Source organism: Triticum urartu, chromosome 2A (genome assembly GCF_056163025.1).
Source record: "Triticum urartu cultivar PI428250 chromosome 2A, HENAU_Tu73, whole genome shotgun sequence".
Classification (NCBI taxonomy): domain Eukaryota; kingdom Viridiplantae; phylum Streptophyta; class Magnoliopsida; order Poales; family Poaceae; genus Triticum; species Triticum urartu.
The window spans coordinates 671,472,927-671,494,122 of NC_141874.1; the positions used below are offsets into that span (position 1 = coordinate 671,472,927).

Sequence of the window (21,196 nt, forward strand, 5' to 3'; positions counted from 1 at the left end):
ATGTACGATAGCACCATCTATCGGAACCACGACAAAAACATCCGTGTCTCCTATTGCGTTTGAATCCTCCAAACCCTTCCCTTTACATTCTTGCAAGTTGCATGCTTTACTTTCCACTGCTCATATACTCTTTGCATGCTTGCTTGAATTGTGTTAAGATTGCTTGACTTGTCCAAAGTTGCTAAAATCTGCCAAGAACTAAAATTGGGAAAAGGATAAGTTTTATTTGGTCAAGTAGTCTAATCACCCCCCCCCTCTAGACATACTTTCGATCCTACACTTAGTTACGGGATGATGCATTACGGAACGAGTAAAGAGATTTGCCAGTAACGTGATTGAACTAGGTATGATGATACCGACAATCGAATCTCGGGCAAGTAACATACCGATGACAAAGGGAATCACATATGTTGTTATTGCGGTTTGACCGATAAAGATCTTCATAGAATATGTAGGAACCAATATGAGCATCCAGGTTCCGCTGTTGGTTATTGACCGGAGATGTGTCTCGGTCATGTCTACATAGTTCTCGAACCCGTAGGGTCTGCATGCTTAATATTCGATGACGATTTGTATTATGAGATATGTGTTTTGGTGATCGAAGATTGTTTGGAGTCCCGGATGAGATCACGGACATGACGAGGAGTCTCCAAATGGTCGAGAGGTAAAGATTGATATATTGGACGATGGTATTCGGACACTGGAATGGTTCGGGTATTTTTTTGAAGTACCGGGAGGTTATCGGAACCCCCCGGGGAAGTAATGGGCCTACATGGGCCTTAGTGGAGAGAGAGGGGAGCCCGCAAGGGTGGCGCCCCCCTCCCCCCCAAGGGAGTCCGAATTGGACAAGGGGGAGGGGGCGCGGCCCCCTTTCCTTCTCTCCCTCTCCCTCTCCTTCTCCTTCCCCTTTCCCTTCCGAAAGAAAGGAAAGGGGGGCGACTAGGATTGGGAGTCCTAGTCGGTTTCCCCCCTATGACGCGCCCCTTGGCCGGCCTCCTCCCTCTCCTCCTTTATATACGGGGGCAGGGGGCATCCCAAAGTACAACAGTTGTTCCTTAGCCGTGTGCGATGCCCCCCTCCACAGTTTACTTCTTCGGTCATAGCGTCGTAGTGCTTAGGCGAAGCCGTGCGCGGATCACATCACCATCACCGTCACTACGCCGTCGTGCTGACGAAACTCTCCCTCAACCCTCTGCTGGATCAAGAGTTTGAGGGATGTCATCGAGCTGAACGTGTGCTGAACTCGGAGGTGACGTACGTTCGGTACTAGATCAATTGGATCGTGAAGACGTTCGACTACATCAACTGCGTTAACCTAACGCTTCTACTTTCGGTCTATGAGGGTACGTGGACACACTCTCCCCCTCTCGTTGCTATGCATCTCCTAGATAGATCTTGCGTGATCGTAGGAATTTATTTTTAAATTACATGCTACGTTACCCAACAGGATTCCCAGCTAAGGGGCCTCTTACCATGACAGTTCTCGCCCTGGTGGACCGATCTGAGGACCCCTTGTCGGTTCCATCATGGGCCACTTCAGACGACCCATGGAATGTTAAAAAAGATTCCAGGAGACTTTGATGGGCAAGAAAAGATGTTGGGGTCATGGAGGATTCTACCTCCTTGTACGTAGATGACTAGCATCCATGTAACGTAGGACCCCCCCCCCCCCCGGGGTACGCTATATAAGCCGAGGGGCCAGGTTCGTAGATAGACACATTGAAATCTCTCGGTACTTTTTACTCTTCATACACCCCAACATAATAAAGCACAAGCGGGGTGCAGGGTTTTATCTCCTCTAGAAAGCCTGAACCTGATTAAAATCATGTGTTTTTGCTACCATCATGCCAAGTAGCCTAGTTTAGTATACTCTACCGAGAGATCTGCCGGATTTAGTTTCGACAATATGTTCAATGAGGGACCAAGGAACATCACGAAGGTGCATTTAGACTCAAAAAAATACCTTATGTTTGCCTGCCGAGCGAACCGATACAGCTCCGCATTGAATGACAAAACACATCCCGACCGCGCAGTCCAAACGGTTGCGGGCAGTTTGAGGGTCGACGTTCGAGATGCCCTAACATAGCAGATATACTTGGTTCTACAGTAAGATGCATATGGCAAAAGGCAAGTGCACGAACAGGCCTCACTCACTCACTCACCTCACCAACCAGGCCACCTAAAGTCCATACCCACAGGAATGATTACCCGGCCGTCCTCCAGTCTTTGGCTCACCGCAACGTCCTTCATCATACTCTACAGTCCAGCCACGAAGCGCACATACACACAACTTTGCTTCCCTTGTACTCCCCTCCCCCACACGTCTCTCTCCGGCTACTACGAGCCCCATTACCACATCCGGGGCCCTACCCACTCTAATGAAGACAGCCACCATTAACCATCTTTCACGCATAACCACTTCCTCACTACTCCTAGCATGCCAACGAAAAGGAGAAAAATTCCATCACCACCACTCACATCCGGGGCGCCTTCGAAATCCAAGGTGTCCACTCGATTCCAACCGCAGCGCTGCCGCAGATCTGTCGGTTTCTATAACCCCTCTAACCTCTGCTGCCGCGCCTCTCTGTGGCCACTGACAGTCAGTGTTAGCCAGGGACACACGCTAACACAGACGATAGAAGAGTTTGTTCTGCTCATGAGGACGGTCCCGACCACGATTCTCCTCCTGCTGCTGCTCCTCGCGTTGCCGCCGGCGCCGGCCGTGGCGCTCACCGACGACGGCCTCGCGCTGCTGGCCTTCAAGGCGGCCGTGACCGACGACCCGGCCTCGGCCCTCGCCAAGTGGTCCGAGTCGGACGCCGACCCGTGCCGCTGGCCCGGCGTCACCTGCGCCAACATCTCCTCGCAGCCGCGCGTGGTCGGCCTGGCCGTCGCCGGCAAGAACGTGGCCGGCTACATCCCCTCCGAGCTCGGCTCGCTGCTCTTCCTCCGCCGGCTCAACCTCCACGACAACCGCCTCACGGGCGGCATCCCGGCCGCGCTCTCCAACGCCTCCTCGCTCCACTCCATCTTCCTCTACAACAACGCGCTCACCGGCAAGCTCCCCATGGCGCTCTGCGACCTCCCGAGGCTGCAGAACCTCGATGTTTCCCGGAACTCGCTCTCCGGCGAGCTGCCGCTCGACCTCCGGAACTGCCGGAGCTTGCAGCGTCTTATCGTCTCCAGAAACACCTTCTCTGGCGAGGTGCCCGCCGGTGTTTGGCCGGAGTTGTCCAGCCTGCAGCAGCTCGACCTCTCCTCCAACGCCTTCAACGGCTCCATCCCGCCGGACCTCGGCCAGCTCCCCAAGCTCTCCGGCACACTCAACCTCTCGCACAACCAGTTCTCCGGCATCGTGCCGCCGGAGCTCGGCCGCCTCCCGGCGACCGTCACTCTCGACCTCCGCTTCAACAACCTCTCCGGCGCCATCCCGCAGACGGGCTCCCTCGCCAGCCAGGGCCCCACCGCGTTCCTCAACAACCCCGCTCTCTGCGGCTTCCCGCTCCAAGTTGCCTGCCGAGCCGTCCCACCGCCGACGCAATCGCCGCCGCCACAGAACACCAGTTCATCAACAGCCTCCGCCTCTAACGACAGCCAGCACCAGCCAATTAAATCAAGCCTGATAGCGCTCATCTCCGTCGCCGACGCCGCCGGCGTCGCCCTCGTCGGCATCATCCTGGTGTACATATACTGGAAAGTCAAGGACCGGAGGGAAGGCCGCGGCGGCCGTGGCCGCGCAATCGCCGAAGACGACGACGACGATGATCGGAACAAGGGGCTGTGCGGCTGCATTTGGGGCCGCCGCGACAGAGGTTGGGTTGACGGCTCGTCGGACGACGAGGAAGAAGGAGACGGCAAGTGCAGCGGCGCCGACGGGGAGCTTGTGGCGATCGACCGGGGATTCCGGATGGAGCTGGACGAGCTGCTCCGGTCGTCCGCGTATGTGCTGGGGAAGGGAGGGAAGGGGATCGTGTACAAGGTGGTGGTGGGCAATGGCTCGACGCCGGTGGCCGTCCGGCGGCTGGGCGGCGGCGGTGGTGGCGCAGAGAGGTGCAAGGAGTTCAGGGCGGAGGCGCGGGCAATGGGGCGGGTGCGGCACCCCAACGTGGTGCGGCTGCGCGCTTACTACTGGTCACCGGACGAGAAGCTCGTCGTCACCGACTTCGTCGGCAACGGCAACCTCGCCACCGCGCTGCGTGGTAAGTAAAAGTAACACCGGTCAACTTTTCTTTTTTATAACAACACCGGTCAACTCGCTTACTGCTCTTTCGCTTTGAACAAAACTTGCTGCTCCTGGTAATATAACTTGAAGCCAAACTCACTAGGATAGTAAATCATCTTAATAGAGTGTGGGTTAGTTTTTATTTTACTTTTATGTTGCTTGATTACGTATTAAATGCACGACAACAGCATTGAAATGTGGTATATTCCCCTGTAAAAATATAAGATATATTGGATCATAATAATAGTACAACCAATGATGACACGTGGCAAGAATTTCAGTGCACGGGAAGGGTCATAACTTTTGCCAAACAAAAAACATACTACCTCTCTTTCAGATTACAGGGCATGCGCGTACCCCTAGGTTGTCAATTTGACCAACCTAATACAAGTCATATATTACAAAAAATATACCAATATAAACTTTAGATGTTCTATTTTCAAATAATATAATTTTTATGTCATATAGTTTATATTAAAGTGATAAAATTGGCAACCTAGATATACGCGTAGGACTTATAAACCGAAACAGAGGTAGTAGAATTAGGGTATGGTTCCTCCTTATTTTAATCCATGACACACCATCAAATAAATTTCTACGTCTCCCACCCACCCATCCCCCACTCCTTGCCCTCCTCTTCTGCTTTCCATCCTCGTCGTCGTCGGGCAAAGCTCATGCGGTACCAGCTCGCAGGGCATCTCCCTTCGCATGCAACTAACGATGTCTGCGCGTGGAAGGTCAAGCCAGTGTTTGCACATGGTCCACCAGCACCCCGGACGTGGATTTGGCATGTGGCTGGAGCATGGATCAAGCTTAATCGTGTTGCACCTCGGCGTGCGGCCCCTCTCAGACGTCTCTAGAGACGCTCGCATGGCGTGGTGGTTGGGACATGCAGATCCGACATACCCCAATGTGTTGAACGATGGGGTGGCGGACGCAGGCTGGTGCAGCTCGCGACCGCGAGGCATGCCGAATCATGCAGGTCATGTGCGGTGCATCGGACGTCGGACCGGTCTCGTAGGGAGGTTGGGCAAGGCGGCATGATCCTCCCCCTCACCGTTGCCGAAGGGCCCTACCGAGGCCAACGTTGGCTCCATCGTGGGCCGGAACGACCATTGATGACATCTAGGTGGTGCATCTTGGTGCGGCGACTGTTAGGCGCAAACGGCAGCCATCGGCGAGATGGCGGTGCGGCAATGATCGGAAGCGGCGCGGTGTTGTCTTCCCTTCCGGTGATGTATCCTTTGTCCCGCCTAATTCTGTGTGAGCATGACCTAGAATGGTGGACAATGACTGGTGAGAGACATAGCTCCTAGGTGACAACCCATGATCTAACCTTTCTGGCATGATAAGGCTGCTTCGAAGATATTGGTTTGACGGTTATAGGCCAGGGTCTAACTTAGTCTGGCGAACCAACTGACTTTGACATGTGAGCGGCTAGTCTTTTTTGAAGGCGTTGTCTTGGAGGCTTTGCGCCCTTTTGTCCGATAACATGTCACCTTTAGGTTTAGCGGTAGGATTTGAAGATGCCACCACGAGGCATGTTCTATCTATAGGATCGAACCACCTGCCGTGCCGACGTGCCGTGCGACGGAGGCATCATCCCATCAACAGTTTCCTAACGGACGACGGACCGGTCAGGCGATTCGATCCACCGCAGGACAAGCGGCGAGAGCGAAAGCTTCCAAACACGGCACCGACCTGTGTCCCCGGACGGAGATGGACCACACTCACTCTGCCACCCATGCCGGGCATCTGCTGTCGACCGGACGGATGGATGGTTCCAGTGACATGCAAAGAAAGAAAAAACATTTCTGCCTCGTGTCTTCGCTCGTGCTCTCCAGTAACAGCAGCGAGCCGTCGCTGTCTGCTTGAAAACCAGGGGAGTTGCTAGCGTAACTTAAGAGCTTTTTTTTTGTTGCGTGACTTAAGAGCCAAGAGTCGCGCCATAAGCTGGGCCCGGCCGCTAACTGAATATGCTGCACCAAAAACTACGTGTTGTTTATGGCGTACACGCACGCTTTACAGTCCAATGCCTCATGGGATCATGTCATTTTTAAGGTATCCTCCATACCAGCACTTGCACAATACTGACAAACCAAGAGGGAAAGGGCAAAGGAATGCCTTTCCAGCATCCTGATTCCTTCGTGCAGACTGCAGAGCCTGGAAGGGGGGGAAAGGGGACCTTTTTAGGCCTGGAACCTTTGTCACTGTCACGGCCTAACAGAATGATCTTCCGGGGCTAAACATGACCCGAAAAGGCCTTCCACGCGAGCAGAAAGCAGAGCGCGGAGAGGTGATGATAATTGAGACCGCGGAGGCACGCCTCGGCGACGCGCATGCATGAGCATGATCAACGAGCGCTTTTGATTACTGGGTGATCCGTGATGAGTGTAGTGCTGACTGCTGAGGCTGCTGTTGATGCTGCCTTTCTATGTGGCTTTCGGGCCTTGATAGGGCAAAGCTTGACAACTTTGTCAGGACGCCATAAAAGTGGTGTGTGCGGGCAGCAATGCTTGGTTTGCGTGTTGTGAGAAGCCATGTGCTTGCGGCAACAATTACTAGTACCACTGTCAAGTGAATGACAAATCAGGCACAACGTGGCAATTAATGCTCGCTGCACAAATCCCTTCCTCTTCCTCATATGCAGTCAGTGTCCATGAACAGTGGCATGTCATGGCTGCTTGTGTCCGTGCAAAGCGCCAAAGTTTTTATTTCTGGCGATGTGGACGTTAATTCTGTCTGTAGCATTTTTGTTTCTTATTCAGAATAAATGCCCATCAATTACTATGGTTAGTAATACACCCATGTCGACGTTGCAGGTCGCAGCGGCGAGCCTGTGCTGTCGTGGGCGGCGCGGCTGAAGATCGCCAAGGGCGCGGCGCGCGGCCTGGCGTACCTCCACGAGTGCAGCAGCACCCGGCGGTTCGTCCACGGCGAGGTCAAGCCGTCCAACATCCTCCTGGACGCCGACTTCACCCCGCGCGTCGCCGACTTCGGCCTCGTCCGCCTGCTCGCCATCGCCGGCTGCGGCCCCGACGCCGCGCCGCCGTCCTCCGGCGGCAGCCTCCTCGGCGGCGCCATCCCCTACACGAAGCCGGCGCCGGCGCAGGCGCACGCGAGCGGCTACCGGGCGCCCGAGGCGCGCGCGCCGGGCGCGCGGCCGGCGCAGAAGTGGGACGTGTTCTCCTTCGGGGTGATCCTGCTGGAGCTGCTGACGGGGCGGGGGCCGGCGGACCACGCGTCGCCGTCGACGTCCGCGTCCTTCTCGGGGCCGTCCACGACGACGACGGACCGGTCCGGGAGCGCGGAGCACGAGGCGGTGCCGGAGGCGGTGCGGTGGGTGCGGCGCGGGTTCGAGGACGCGCGGCCGGTGGCGGAGATGGTGGACCCGGCGCTGCTGCGGGAGGCGCCGGCGCTGCCCAAGAAGGAGATCGTCGCCGCGTTCCACGTCGCGCTGGCGTGCACCGAGGCCGACCCGGAGCTCCGGCCCAAGATGAAGACCGTCGCCGACGGCCTCGACAAGATCGGGTCGTGAGAACGGATGCGTCACGTACGGGTACGGCCGTTGGCTTACGCTGCCACGTTATGTGTTCGTGACAAAGCTCGTCGGAGAAGTCTTCTTTTCTTGAGCTTCCTCTCTCGCTCTTGAGCTCTTCATATTCTTTTTTATTTATTTTGTAATTGGGGTTTCTTGGTTATTCGTTCCGACAAAACTGACGATTTGTGATCATACAACAGCATATAGAAGTGTACTTTCCGCGTCCATTCCTTAAAAACTGGGTTTGCAACTTTGCATGCATAAGAAAAGAGCATCTTCAACGGCCGCGCAACACGCGACGCGTTAAAAAACAGTTTACATCGCTGGAATTGTCAGTTTTTACGCGTCGCGGTGCACTGGCTCCAGCGGCCGCTGCAAAATATAGCGTGCCCAAGCCGCTCCAGCAGACGTGCTAAACTGCAAGGCGCGAGCAGCCGACGTTTGTCATATGTTGCATTTTGAAGACAATATGATGATATTTCAAACATCAAAACAAGAGATAGCATAGTTTAAAATCACCCAAACAAGTTCATGACATAAATAAAAGTTCAAAATCATGCCACATCACATTATCATCCAACCAAGTTCAAAATCATGCAACGAAGTTCATGACATAAAAGTTCATACAAACAAATGGCACATCAACAATCATGCTTCATCCTCGTCTTCGTCCTCCTTTTCCTCTGATTCTTCATCCTCCAAAAATGATTCTTCCTCCTCCTCATTATTGTGTCGCGCCGCATTATCATGGGGAGCTCGAAAGGCGTTGGCAAGATCTCCAACGGCATCATGCGAAGGTATGTGAGGCACACTGGAAGACATGCGTCCACCCATGTCATCCGGAGATACTCCCACGCCTCCCATGAAAGATGCAAAACTCATGCCTCCCATGATAGCTCCAAAGCCACCCATGGCCTCCATTGGTAGCTCCGAAGCTACCCATGCCGCCCATGGTAGCTCCATCGTCCGTCCATCGGGCGAATTCGCCGGCGGCGGGGCGAAAGCGGCGTGGCGGAGAGGGTGCGGCGCAGGCGCTCGAGTGTGCAGCGCGCGAAAGCGGGCGCATGAAATAAGCGGCACGCGATGCCATTTCGGCCCGCGCGTTGAACTGCTTATGCCGCGTGCGTGGTTTTTGCGCCTCCGCCGGAGAGAAGGAAGGAGCATTCGGCTCGCCGAAGAAGCAGCACCATCTGGGTCTATCTTTGGAAGACAGACTCGCCGGGTGTCTATCTTAGGGTGGCATGCTTGCCGGGTATCTATGATAGGGGCGCGGGGATATAGATTTGACGGAAAAATATGGAGGTTCGTCGGGGTTAGAGGGATGGCGGTGTGCGGTGAGGCAAGCACGGGAGCGGCGCCGGTCGCGGGCGGCAATAGCATGCGGTTGGACTGGTGGTACGTGAGACGGTTTGGGAAAAAAGATGAACATGAGGATGGGAAGGAGGTTGAAGAAAGCGACATGGTCATTCATTCACATGTGACGACTTAAAACAGATCGATTGACAAAAAAATAATCGACTGACATCTAGCCAGTCTCATACATTGATTGCATTAGGGCGAGCAAGGACGGCCGCCTGGAGTTTCTTTTTTAAAGTAACCACATATATTTCATTAAAAAGCCGGGTTACACAAAGTACACACAATGTCACTATAAGAGACATACATATATGTCTTGCAATATTGCATTAAAGACTACACAAAAAGTAAAACTAGAATTTTACTCTGGCGGAATCTTGTGTCACGCTGAAAGGTCGTCCACCATCGTCTTTCACAGTCGCCGAGGCAACACTGAAAAAAAAAGGATTTGCCATCATACCCATATCTAGAGGAGCATCTTCGGGTATAAGGATGCTTTTCGGGCCGACGAACGGAATCGCTGTAAGCGACGCGATCGAGGCTTTTTAGCACGTCAGCTGGGATACTTTCTCATGTCTGTTACATCTCAGCACCGTCAACTTCATCCGACGCGGTCAAAGAAGAGGAACATCGTTGTTTGCCGCCATCCACACACCCTATTGCAAAAGACCAAACACAACTGTAATAGGCGATGCTAACGCCACCCGAGAAAGCGTTGTGCGTCGACCATCAGACAAATCTCACGGATCTGAAGACCATTAGAACGCTACCGAGATGGAGAAAGAGCATAAGCAGATTATTCCAACGTGGCGCCGTCTCCATCATTGATGCAGCAACTGTTGGGGTCCTCGTCCGCTAGAGCAACACACGAAGAGGACGAGGACCCACGACGTCGCTGGTGTCGAGAGAAGGCAGAAGATCACCTCCCGGTCACCTCGCTGGAGCCGTTTCCCGGAGTTTCTGGGCTGGAGCATACTAACTCCCCTGCCTAGACGCCACCGAGCTCCCTCGACAAATCTCGATCTCTGGACTCCGGATCCATGTTTGTTGAATAAGCCCACGCTGGCAAAGATGAAAGTTTGATTTTAGCTTAGAGGTTTGTGAAACTTTAGCTAAAGGTGAACGAGGGTACGTGTGGAGGTTTGTGAAAATTTAGGTAGGAGTTTAGCTAGAGAGGTGAACGTGGGAATATATATGATTGATTCACCCTTTCTTCTAACAGCACAGGTTAATTGTCACATTACCCATTCAGAAATGTAACAGGCTGCTTTCTGCCAAAAAAAGTTACTGCATTCCCCAGCTTAATTAAAACTAACTCAGCATTCAAGGTATACAAGTCATTCACAGGTGTGAACATTTTTACAAGGCATAACTCAGCACTAATGCACAACAGCAACGGCGACAAGCGAACAGAGAACAAAACTTGCCAGCGCCGGTATTACAGTACCAGTCGGTAGGTACTGATCTTGCAAGGCAGCAACTTGGCCCGGGTTTTGGACGACAGGGGTCCTCTAGTGCTGATCCTGCCTCATTATCTTAGTCACTATACCGACAGCGATCGTGCTTCCAGACGACCTTAAGAATGCCCTTCCAAGAGCTCGGCATTTCGAGAATTCCTCGACACAGACCGCTTGATCTAGCATAACCTGACAAAAAGCAATAATGTTACAAGAATGCAAACAGTTTTCACAACATTCACAAGGTATATAACTTCACAAAAGTTAGCTGTTCACGAGGGCTAGTACTCGTTGATTACCTGCACAACAGCATTCTGCTTTGATTTAAGAAACCGCGGTGCTGTTTTACTTGGCTTGCCTGTCTTGTCAAGCAACGCCACGATTTTCGTTACTCTTGCAGCTTCCTTCACATGATGTATGTGAAACTCCACCTAGGTCAATAAAATTGATATGATTATGCTGGAGAAGAAGCTAATCAAACAAGGCTTTGGTTATATGACATTTCTTTACCTGATAACCAATGAGAATTGGGATGGCGATGTCCAACACTCGAATCTTAAGCTCCAAGTAGTTGGCTACAGGCACAGGGAAACCAGGGTGACAAAGAATCCCGCCAGGTATTATTCGACTACCATCAATTCCCTGTAAAATAACTGCCACATTGTCACCAGCTCTCGCTATGCTGCATGAACTAGAGTCTCGTTCAATGGATTTCACTGTCGCCACTTCCTCACAAGGTAAAACCAAGACCTGCACAAGGAAAAGATCCAAGCAGTCAGGAGAAATATAATTGCGCGTGCATGTCTCCAAAAAAAATCGTTTATCCAATCCAAACTATTTATCAAGGGAAAGTAAGATCAATAGTTGGCCCTATTGCTCTGTTCTGGTAAGGATTTCTGTATTGGAAACATAGGCATCCTGCTCTAGTTTCAGTTCAGTCATAAACCTATTGCCTGGAAAATATTTTCAAGATCATTGTAGCACTAAATCATTCAACTAAGTTATAAAGCAAAGAATGGGACATAATTTTGCCATGACAAATTCTCGCATCATGCTATTGCTGAAAGATTGGCATGTCACTAGCAAGATCATGCTCTAAATAGAATTGAATTAATCTACTCTCATTATAGCAACCGGTCTCAATGCAATACAGGAATAATGGTAGCTTCTGAAGAGAAAAGTTTGTGAGGAATCTACCTTTGAACCATTTCGAATAGCGCCAGTTTCTATTTTTCCAAAAGCTGCCAGTTGTCCTGTCGACTGAGATTTGATAACATCACATATAGGAAGAATGAGGGGCTTTGAAACATCCCGAGAAGGAAGCTGCAAGCAATCTATAGCATCCAAGAGACACGACCCTTGATACCTGAAAGGATATATCCATTCAAGATTCAAATTGTGAGAAAAACAGCAAAAATTTGCCAAGACTATATATGTCCACAGATCAACACTCTCAAAGTTGGCACATAAAACCAAACATTTAACTAGAGAGAGGCTACAACATCCGCTGCACTGGAGAAATTCACCCTAAAGTGGTAAATCAAAAAGAAACAAAGTCCACTTGAAACAGAGCTTACCAGGAGGTAAAACGAGCATCTGAAGGAGATTTAATCAAATTCTGGTTCTCTACAGCACTAAGAGGAATCCAGGTAACAGCTGAATCCCGGAAGTTGCATGACCGCAGAAAACTACCAAGTCGTACCTTGATGAACTCCAGCCTATCTTTTGAGTACCCAATAGCATCCATCTTGTTGACTGCAACAATAAGTTGCTCAACACCAAAGCTTCTAATAAGCTGAGCATGCTCCTTTGTCTGCCCAACACTTTTCCCTCCTTCCCCATCCATACCAGATTCAAAAGAACCAGTTGATGCATCAACCACAAGAATAGCTGCATCAGCCTGTGTTGCACCAGATATCAAATTTGGCACGAAATCTTTGTGGCCAGGAGAGTCAAGCAAAACTACACGGTATTTCTTGGTCTCCAAATAGGCGACAGCCACTGTCATTGTGACACCTCTTGCCCTTTCTTCAGTACTCTCATCCATGGCCCATGCATAAGCAAATGACCCCTTTCCCTGGATAAACAAATGACAGCACACAAACAGTCAGATTTGTGCGCCAAAATGAATTGGGGGACTGACACAAAGGCAGTAGCAACTTACTTTTTCCTTAGCCTCCTTCTCATTTTTGTGCATATCTCTTTTCGATATCTTCCCTAATAGGTGTAGCAATCTCCCAGAGAGTGTTGACTTGCCAGAATCAACATGACCCACCTAACGAAATTGTTTAGAGACAAGTACATCTTTAGACAAAGCAAAATCTCTTTTAGAAGAGGAAATGTGAAAAGAGCAGATTCCATATTTAAAAGTCACAGCAAAAGATGAGTAGTAACATACTATTGCAAGGTTTAGTTGGCTCAGCACCCCGGACTCCTGATCAGCTAGCATCCACCCCTCAGGCTTATACTCTTCAGGTAAAGGCTGTGCAACATTGACATTATTCCTTTCGATACTTAGCTGGCTTATGTCAGAAGAAAGTGTCTCCATGGAACCCTTATTCTGAGCATAACTGCTAGCCCTACTACTACTACCCTGGTCCTCCTTTAGCTGAAAATGATCAGCAATCAATTGAGGTGTCCTCTCGATTGGCACATTATTGTCAGAGATTACGGGTTGTTTCTTTTTTCCAGTGCTTGATGAGCTACCAATAGACGCCAACTGTGTGGAATTGACTGTTGAGACACAAATGATTAATAATTAAGGAATGCAAAAAACAACGCTAACAGCAAAGGAAGGACAGAGTTCACAATAGGTAATACTCCCTCCGTTCCTAAATATTTGTCTTTCTAGAGATTTCAACAAGTGACTACATACGGAGCAAAATGAGTGAATATACACTCTAAAATATGTCTATATACATCTGTATGTGGTGGTCCATTTGAAATCTCTAAAAAGACAAATATTTAGGAACAGAGGGAGTAGTATGTACAGCACTGCAACCTTAGTTCATCAATTCACCCTTAACAATAGAACTAACTTGATTCAGAAGGGATGTCAACAAAGTTATTGACTTCCAACAAGTCCAACCATTGAACCACTTTTAATATGTATGTGCTGTGACAGTGCTGCGCATCCAAATTTTATTTATAGATGGTCCAATGCTGCTAAACATATTACCAAAGAAACTTATTGAAAGGGACTGCTTATACTGAACTGCAAAGGAAGTAAAGAGTTCACAAGCGAACCAGAATACTAAAATATCGGTGCATATAGAGAATAATAGATCAAAGCCATGTTTTCAACACATAACATAAGCAGATTGGTTATACTGTGAGATGTCGAATTAGCATCTTCCTTTCTTTCCTCTTTTCATATTTATTGGGTTCATGATGAAGGACAAACTTGAAGGAACAAAAGAGCAGGGCTCTTAGTTAAACATAAACATAAATTCACGAAACCAATTTCAATATTTACCAATAATACCTTTATCATGAGATGTGCTAGCATACTTTCTCTCAGAATCACCGTCGAAGTTTGTAGTAGAAGTCTTCGCTGGCATCTTGGTAGAATCAGAGTTTGACAGAGCAGATGTCCCAGAATTGTTTGATATTCCGTTGACAGATTCTACTAGTTGCAACGAGAGCATATAAGATTACATTACAACCCTTATGTATATGCCAATAATCAGAATTGTTCAGACATGTATGAGACTCAAATACCTTTGATCGAAACATCCTTGCCAGATTTGACGAAGGATTCCCGGAAAACCCCACACATCTCACAGTATACCATAGTTTCATGATTATCGAATGTGCACATGGAGCACTTCCAAAGCACAGGCACTGCATTTGAAGACTTCTTCGATGATTCTATACAAGAGAGTGGCAACATAATATGAGACCAAGGAGACAAACTACAGGCACTTAAACTAATCAAGAGACTGACAGAGTAACGCAATGCCTAAAGAAACTACATATTCCACTAAGGTGCAAAATCATCCAAAGGTGTATGGCCATAAGAACTACTCCCTCCGTAAAGAACTGTAAGAGCATTTAGATCACTAAAGTAGTAATCTAAATGCTCTTATATTTCTTTACAGAGGGAGTATATTAGAAGCTTAGAATAATTGAAATTGTATGATGGATACACCCCAACATTCAACAAATAACCAGCAAGAAAAAATGGCTAATTCCAACCGACAACCTGCTAAGCTTCGAGTTTTAACAACATTTTATTTTGCGTATTTTGTGAGTAAGTTTTGACTGCTAGACTGGATGGACGAAACAATTTGACTTTCAGTCAAAAAATTATCATATAGACAACAACGCCTTGCAGAAGAAGATGGACACTTAAAAGGTAATAAGACATTATATCACATGTGCATCTGCGGTGCAAACAGACACGTGCACATGCATTTAACATTAATAGATGGGCTAAACAGGCAGCAGAAATCAACGGAAGAGCAGGGAATCATTAATGATAAGCTCAGTCGCCATCCCAATTTGTTTAACAATGGTGTTGGGGAGCTTTATATAGAGTATGTGGAATTCTGTTGGTCATACCGAGACTATAAATGTGGTAGCAAGCATAACGGAAAACCGACGTATAACATGAACATTACAACCTCGAATGCACCGATACTTCAGGCAACTAGCGAATCGGTATCGGATACCGTATCCGATACCGATACTCCTCCGATACGCCCCCGATACGTATCCAAGGAGTATCCATGAATAAAGGATTTAAAACAATTCAGATACTTGAAGGATACTTTTTCAGATCGTTTTGGATACGACCCAACCCATCTAAGAGACCACTCAGCCCAGTTAAGAGGCAGACAGCAACCCTAGTACCCCAATGCCCCCTTCCTTTCCCTCCCAGTTTTCTTTCCTCCCTCCTGAGCTCACACCAGGCGGCGGTTGGTGGATGCGTACCTAGCAGCTACTCACTCAGGGCCGGCGGCAGCGACGGCTAGCCGGCGACGAGCTACTACTCCTCACCAACGTCTCTTCTCCTTTTTCCTGCCCAGCCAAGCTCATCCCCTCTTCTTTCTCCTCTGATCTGTGAAGATCTCATTTTTCTCATCTCCTCCTGCTGAACCTCCTACTGTACCTACAAATCTAAGGGCACCATTGTGCAGCCATGTTCAAATCATAGAGAAATCACCTGGAGGAGGCAACACTAAATGGAAATGCGACTACTGTGGTCATGAAGCTTTGAGTAGCTACTCTAGAGTTTCTGCTCATTTGCTAAAGAAGACAGGGAACCATGGAATCCATGGATGTAGAAAGGTCACGGTTGACATTCTGAATCCCTTTTTTTGAAAAATAAATAAATAGTAAAACGTATCCGTATTGGCACTTTTTCAAAATGACGAATTTACGTATCCGTATTGGCCCGATACTGATACCCGTATCCGTATCGGTGCATTCGAGATTACAACTGTACAACAGTTGCCGCCAAACAACTTAAAATGCTTCAATTGCGGAGTTGATCAGATATGATATTGCAACTACTTATAACTGAAATTACTTCCTACTTATAACTGATGCAGTGAATACGGTACGCAGACAGACTAGTAGCTTGCACAGACGGCCGCGTACCTTTCTCCTTCACAGGGGGCTTAACATCAGCATATCCAGTCTCATCATAATCATCATAATCATCCTCATAATCCTCATAATCAGCATAGTCGTCGTCGTAGTCGGGGCCGGAGACAACCTTGCGAGGCATTGTCCTGGGAAAGCGCGAAAGATGGTCCATAGTTAGCATACACAACGAGCAGTCAAGCAAAATCGAACCCTAGTTATGGCACTCCCCATTCAAGAACCCTAAATCGCATCTGGCACAAATCAGCACTGGTCAGTACTGAGTAGTAGAACGGCGCACTACACGCAGGTGCCCCGAAACCCGCAGCGCGCAAAACCCCGCCGAACCCCACGACGGCGACCGAAGCACGAGCGGACGGGCGGAGGTTTCGCTCCAGGAATCGCACGCTCACCAAATCAAGGAACCCTAACAAAAAAAGCGCTGGAAATACACCGAAAAAAGGGGGCCGGGGGGCAATGGGGAACGGATGATTTTACCTGGATGTGAGCTAGATGTCCTCGGCGTTCGGCTTGGAAGATGCTGAGCTCTGCCTCCCCCTCTCGCTCGTCCCCCTATCCCACCTCTGGATTCTCGGGGAAGAGTCGAGGAGGCGCGGCCGCGGCGTGAGTGTAAACTGAACCGGACACAGCAGGGCCAGGGGAAGGGCGGCGGGGGGTACAGTAGAAGGGAAGCTCCGCGTGGGCAACCAGGTCGCGTCTATCGTATCGTATCGTATCGGGTTAGAAACGGAAACGGCCGGACCGGACCGAAGAGGTTTGCGTTGGACCCGGTCCGACTAGAACCCGTTTCCGAACAGAAAACCCCCGACTCAGTGTACCGTCCTTAAAAAATCATATGCCTAAAACTATTATGGCCATCTCCTCCGCCTCCATGCGCCCCCCCTTGGCTGCTCACCCTTGCCGTCCTCCTCTCCTCCCGATACTCCTCTGCTCCCGGCCGGTGACAGGGCATCCGCATGCCAGCGAAGACTTCTACTACAAACTTCGACGGTGATTCTGAGAGAAAGTATGCTAGCACATCTCATGATAAAGGTATTATTGGTAAATATTGAAATTGGTTTCGTGAATTTATGTTTATGTTTAACTAAGAGCCCTGCTCTTTTGTTCCTTCAAGTTTGTCCTTCATCATGAACCCAATAAATATGAAAAGAGGAAAGAAAGGAAGATGCTAATTCGACATCTCACAGTATAACCAATCTGCTTATGTTATGTGTTGAAAACATGGCTTTGATCTATTATTCTCTATATGCACCGATATTTTAGTATTCTGGTTCGCTTGTGAACTCTTTACTTCCTTTGCAGTTCAGTATAAGCAGTCCCTTTCAATAAGTTTCTTTGGTAATATGTTTAGCAGCATTGGACCATCTATAAATAAAATTTGGATGCGCAGCACTGTCACAGCACATACATATCAAAATGTTTCCATGCAGGAGAATCTGCAGGATGCCTCACTAAACCATCTCTTATGCGTCCTTCATCATGCCATCTTGCATCTGTTGCACTCTTCTTTGATATGAACAGCCGCTGAAGCCTCTTCTTTATTGGAAAATAACGAAGAACCTTTCTTGGTACTTGGTGTACACGTTTCCCATCAAGGCTCTTCTTTTCAGATTTCCACCGAGAAGTTTTGCATATAGGGCATTGGTCTGCATTTGCATATTGCTTTCGAAATAATATGCAATCATTCTCACATGCATGTATATTAACATAACCTAGTCCAAGGCATTTTATCATCTTCTTTGCTTCATGAAAGTTCTTAGGAAGTGGCGAGTCCCCTGGAAAGGCCTTATTAAGCAGCTCGAGCAATATGTTAAAACTCTTATCACTCCAACCCCCAAGAAATTTGGTGTGGAGTAATCTAACTACAAAGTGTAGCTTTGAGAAGCTTGTGCACCCAGGATAAAGTTGTTGCCCTGCATCATCTAATAATTGGTGAAAGGCCTCTATATTTGGATCACTTCCATCCTCCCTTAGGTCACCATCATTCCCACCACCATCCCCAACTTCACCAAATTCATGTCCTATATCTTCAAGCATTTCAGGTATCTCATCAAGTACCTCAAATATGTCCTCATCTTCAACCTCGTCGTTTTGAAACTTGACAGGCTCGCACTGTTGTGGAAGGCATAACGGTCCCTCCCCATGATACAACCATTTTTTATACCCTTCCAAGAACCCATCGCATACTAAGTGCTCATAGACAACACTAGATTCCTTCCATGCACAGTTCACACAGATTTTACAAGGACATAATATCTTGCTCCCTCTAGCAGAATTGGTAAATGCAAATTGTATAAATTGTTTGACCCCTTCAATATACGTTTTTGTATGCCTACAATTATTGATTCATCAATAGATAATCCTTCGATAATATTATATGAAGTGGAAAGCGTGTTCATCTTAATGTTGTACCTAGCATGATCCATCCAACTCTTGTCCATCACTAGTTGCTTGTACTAAATTTGAACCCTTGCCTAATTATCGCAAGCCAACACAAATCAATAATTACAAACCAGAGCAACACTCGAATATTCGAAATATAGTCTAATATTACCATGCAATGATAGAATCAAATTACAAGGTATTCAAACTAAAATCAGAAGATACCACACAACGATATAAAAAATATCAAGTCTTATGATCAAGAATCTCACCAGAAGCTGGAAGTGGCACTTGTTCAATTATTGATGGCTGCAGCTTGATACCTTCTTCACTTCCCAACCTAGATCTTAAACTTGTCCTTAAAGTCTGGTTTAGGCTGGTTCCTGGAACGCGTAAAAATATAATTACCCTAGATGAAGAACAATAACCAACTAGCATGCAGTTATGATCTTACATTTAGCATATCAAAAGGTACCACAAACTTGTCCAGTTTATCATCCAGATCATTAATGAAACTAAATCAAAAGTACCAAGTCATATACTCTAAATAGCACCTGATAGGCATAAATTAGGAATCATGTTCTGACAGTTCAAGTTACAAGGATCTTCTATTAGACTCATAGCTCATAGCCAAGTTTACTACCTCAGCAAAAAAAACTGTGCATGTTCTAAATGCAGACCTGTGACAACAGAGAACAGAACTCGGTGCAACCTCTATCTGCGACTCTCAGGCTGTTGCTGCTCCTGCTGATCAGTTGACGAGTAGGTGGCAGAGGAGGTGAACCAGGGGTGAGGATGGCGAAGGGTATCGGGAGGCGTTGTTCTTGGGGAATATAGCACCAATAGAGGGCCTTTTTAGTGATGAGCTCCTTTGCATATCTGCAAACATTTATAGATTAATAAACAACAAAGGATTATAAACAGCATGTATGCCACTTAGATACTGGTCATTTTTCATCAAGTGGTGAAGCTACCTAATAGCATGTTTATACTATGAAAAACTGTCATTTATAAGTTTACAAAACATAATGAGTATGATATGAGAAAATGCCAATAACACTAGAAAAGAAATCCATACTTGTAATCCAGCCATATTTCACAACATACAAAATTATGTCAAAGACACAAACCTGCATGTTTTAATCCTTTCACAGCATCAAAGTTTTTGTATGTATATCCCACAAAGCTGAGATCTTTTTAATTCAGCTTCGCCTGTACACTGGGACAACTATGTGGGGTGATGGAGGCGATGGGGCGGCGGCGCTGGATTGCGTGATGCTGGTGCGTCCGGCTGGATTGGGGGATTCTCCTGTGGCGTGGATAAAGAGGATGGGGGCGGTGGTTCTGGGTGGATGCAGGGGCGGCGGGCTGGATTGGGGATGCTCCTGCGGTGTGGATGAAGAGGATGGGGGCGGCGGTGCTAGGTGGATGCAGGGGCGGCGGCGCCGGGTCGATGCAGGGGATGGGGGCGGCGGTGGGTCGATGCAGGGGATGGGGTCGGCGCCGGGTCGATGCAGGGGATGGGGTCGGCGGCGGTGGGTCGATGCAGGTTCGGCGGCGGTGGCTCGATGCAGGGGATGAAGGCGACGGGTGGATGCAGGGGATAGGGGCGGCAGCGCCGGGTCGACGCAGGGGCGGCGGCGGTGGGTCGATGCAGGGGATGGGGGCGGCGGTGGGTCGATGCAGGGGATGGGGTCGGCGCCGGGTCGATGCAGGGGATGGGGTCGGCGGCGGTGGGTCGATGCAGGTTCGGCGGCGGTGGCTCGATGCAGGGGATGAAGGCGACGGGTGGATGCAGGGGATAGGGGCGGCAGCGCCGGGTCGACGCAGGGGCGGCGGCGGTGGGTCGATGCAGGGGATGGGGGCGCGGCAGCGGTGGGTCGACGGAGGGGCGGCGGTGCTAGGGTTTGGCGGCGACGGCGAGATGCAGTGCGGGCGGCTGCTGAGGGAGGGAGAGCGTCGAGATGTGTTTTTTTTTAGATGAAGTATGTGGAGAAGGGGAAAGAGGAGGGGAAAAGGCCACGGTATGCTTCCAGTGTCTTCTAATTAATTTTTCATTCTCCCGCGACTTGCCTCGCGCGCTTTTTGGGCCTCCACCCGTTAAGGGCAGTGCGTTCGCCCCCAAAATGAATTTGGGGTAATTGGGCCGCCCCAAAAGATGCCGGCAGATGGCCTGTCCACCTAGCTTCCATATTCCCGGCGGATGCATTGACCTATACATCATTGCCCGGCATATAAAGCTTTCCAGGCAGTTACTCGCCCCCAATTCTTGCTTATTCCCGGCAGTTAATTGCCCTTAATTTTTTGTCATGGTGTAGTGTGCCCCCGCAGGGGCGTCGACGGAGCTCGACCTTGTGTTCGAGGAGGAGCTGCAGTTGTGCTACGATCGGGAGCTCGACGTGTTCGAGGAGGAGCTGCAGCTGTGCAGGGTCGACGACATTGACGTCTCCTAGCTTTTGGTCGTGTTGCGGCGCATCGATGTTGTGTCCTGCGGGTTGGAGTCTCGTTGTTTTTTGTTGCATTTCTCCATGTGTTCGCAGGTTCTAACCAGTGTTGGATGGTTGCAGTGGCGGAGCCAGAAATTTGCTCCTGGGTATTCATTGCAAATTTGTTTTTGTAATTCAATAG

General features: G+C 49.1%; 2 protein-coding genes across 5 annotated transcripts; one reads left to right on the plus strand and one right to left on the minus strand.

Annotated features, from left to right (window-relative positions):
- Nucleotides 1-2,404: 2,404 nt before the first annotated feature.
- Nucleotides 2,405-7,990, plus strand: LOC125539623 (receptor protein kinase-like protein ZAR1). The gene is made up of 2 exons (XM_048703120.2): nucleotides 2,405-4,199; nucleotides 7,045-7,990. The coding sequence occupies exons 1-2, from the start codon at nucleotides 2,438-2,440 to the stop codon at nucleotides 7,758-7,760; spliced, it is 2,478 nt and encodes an 825-aa protein (XP_048559077.1). The 5' UTR covers nucleotides 2,405-2,437; the 3' UTR covers nucleotides 7,761-7,990.
- A 2,397-nt stretch (nucleotides 7,991-10,387) lies between these two features.
- Nucleotides 10,388-20,551, minus strand: LOC125539624 (Translation elongation factor EF1A/initiation factor IF2gamma family protein). Of its 4 annotated transcripts, none has more exons than XM_087544832.1 (13): nucleotides 19,699-20,551; nucleotides 19,281-19,447; nucleotides 18,841-18,951; nucleotides 16,181-16,314; nucleotides 14,297-14,446; nucleotides 14,061-14,204; nucleotides 12,975-13,309; nucleotides 12,741-12,851; nucleotides 12,154-12,653; nucleotides 11,774-11,942; nucleotides 11,087-11,326; nucleotides 10,876-11,007; nucleotides 10,388-10,765 (listed from the first exon to the last, which is right to left on the minus strand). In XM_087544832.1, the coding sequence occupies exons 4-13, from the start codon at nucleotides 16,308-16,310 to the stop codon at nucleotides 10,631-10,633; spliced, it is 2,046 nt and encodes a 681-aa protein (XP_087400958.1). In that variant the 5' UTR covers nucleotides 16,311-16,314; nucleotides 18,841-18,951; nucleotides 19,281-19,447; nucleotides 19,699-20,551; the 3' UTR covers nucleotides 10,388-10,630. The 4 variants fall into 4 exon arrangements, with proteins under 4 accessions (XP_087400958.1, XP_087400957.1, XP_048559079.2 ...); XM_087544831.1 differs by having other exon boundaries at nucleotides 19,249-19,447; XM_048703122.2 differs by lacking the exons at nucleotides 18,841-18,951; nucleotides 19,281-19,447; nucleotides 19,699-20,551 and adding an exon at nucleotides 16,664-16,848 and having other exon boundaries at nucleotides 14,061-14,201.
- Nucleotides 20,552-21,196: the final 645 nt, after the last annotated feature.

Bases quoted from the DNA above. Each gene is read 5' to 3' on its own strand.
- LOC125539623 (XM_048703120.2), top strand. From the start codon at position 2,438: ATGCCAACGAAAAGGAGAAAAATTCCATCACCACCACTCACATCCGGG. The intron at 4,200-7,044 runs GTAAGTAAAAGT...TCGACGTTGCAG, and splicing joins CCTCGCCACCGCGCTGCGTG to GTCGCAGCGGCGAGCCTGTG.
- LOC125539624 (XM_087544832.1), bottom strand. From the start codon at position 16,310: ATGCCTCGCAAGGTTGTCTCCGGCCCCGACTACGACGACGACTATGCT. The intron at 14,447-16,180 runs GTACGCGGCCGT...TCTCTTGTATAG, and splicing joins GCCCCCTGTGAAGGAGAAAG to AATCATCGAAGAAGTCTTCA. The intron at 14,205-14,296 runs GTATTTGAGTCT...CGTTGCAACTAG, and splicing joins CAAGGATGTTTCGATCAAAG to TAGAATCTGTCAACGGAATA.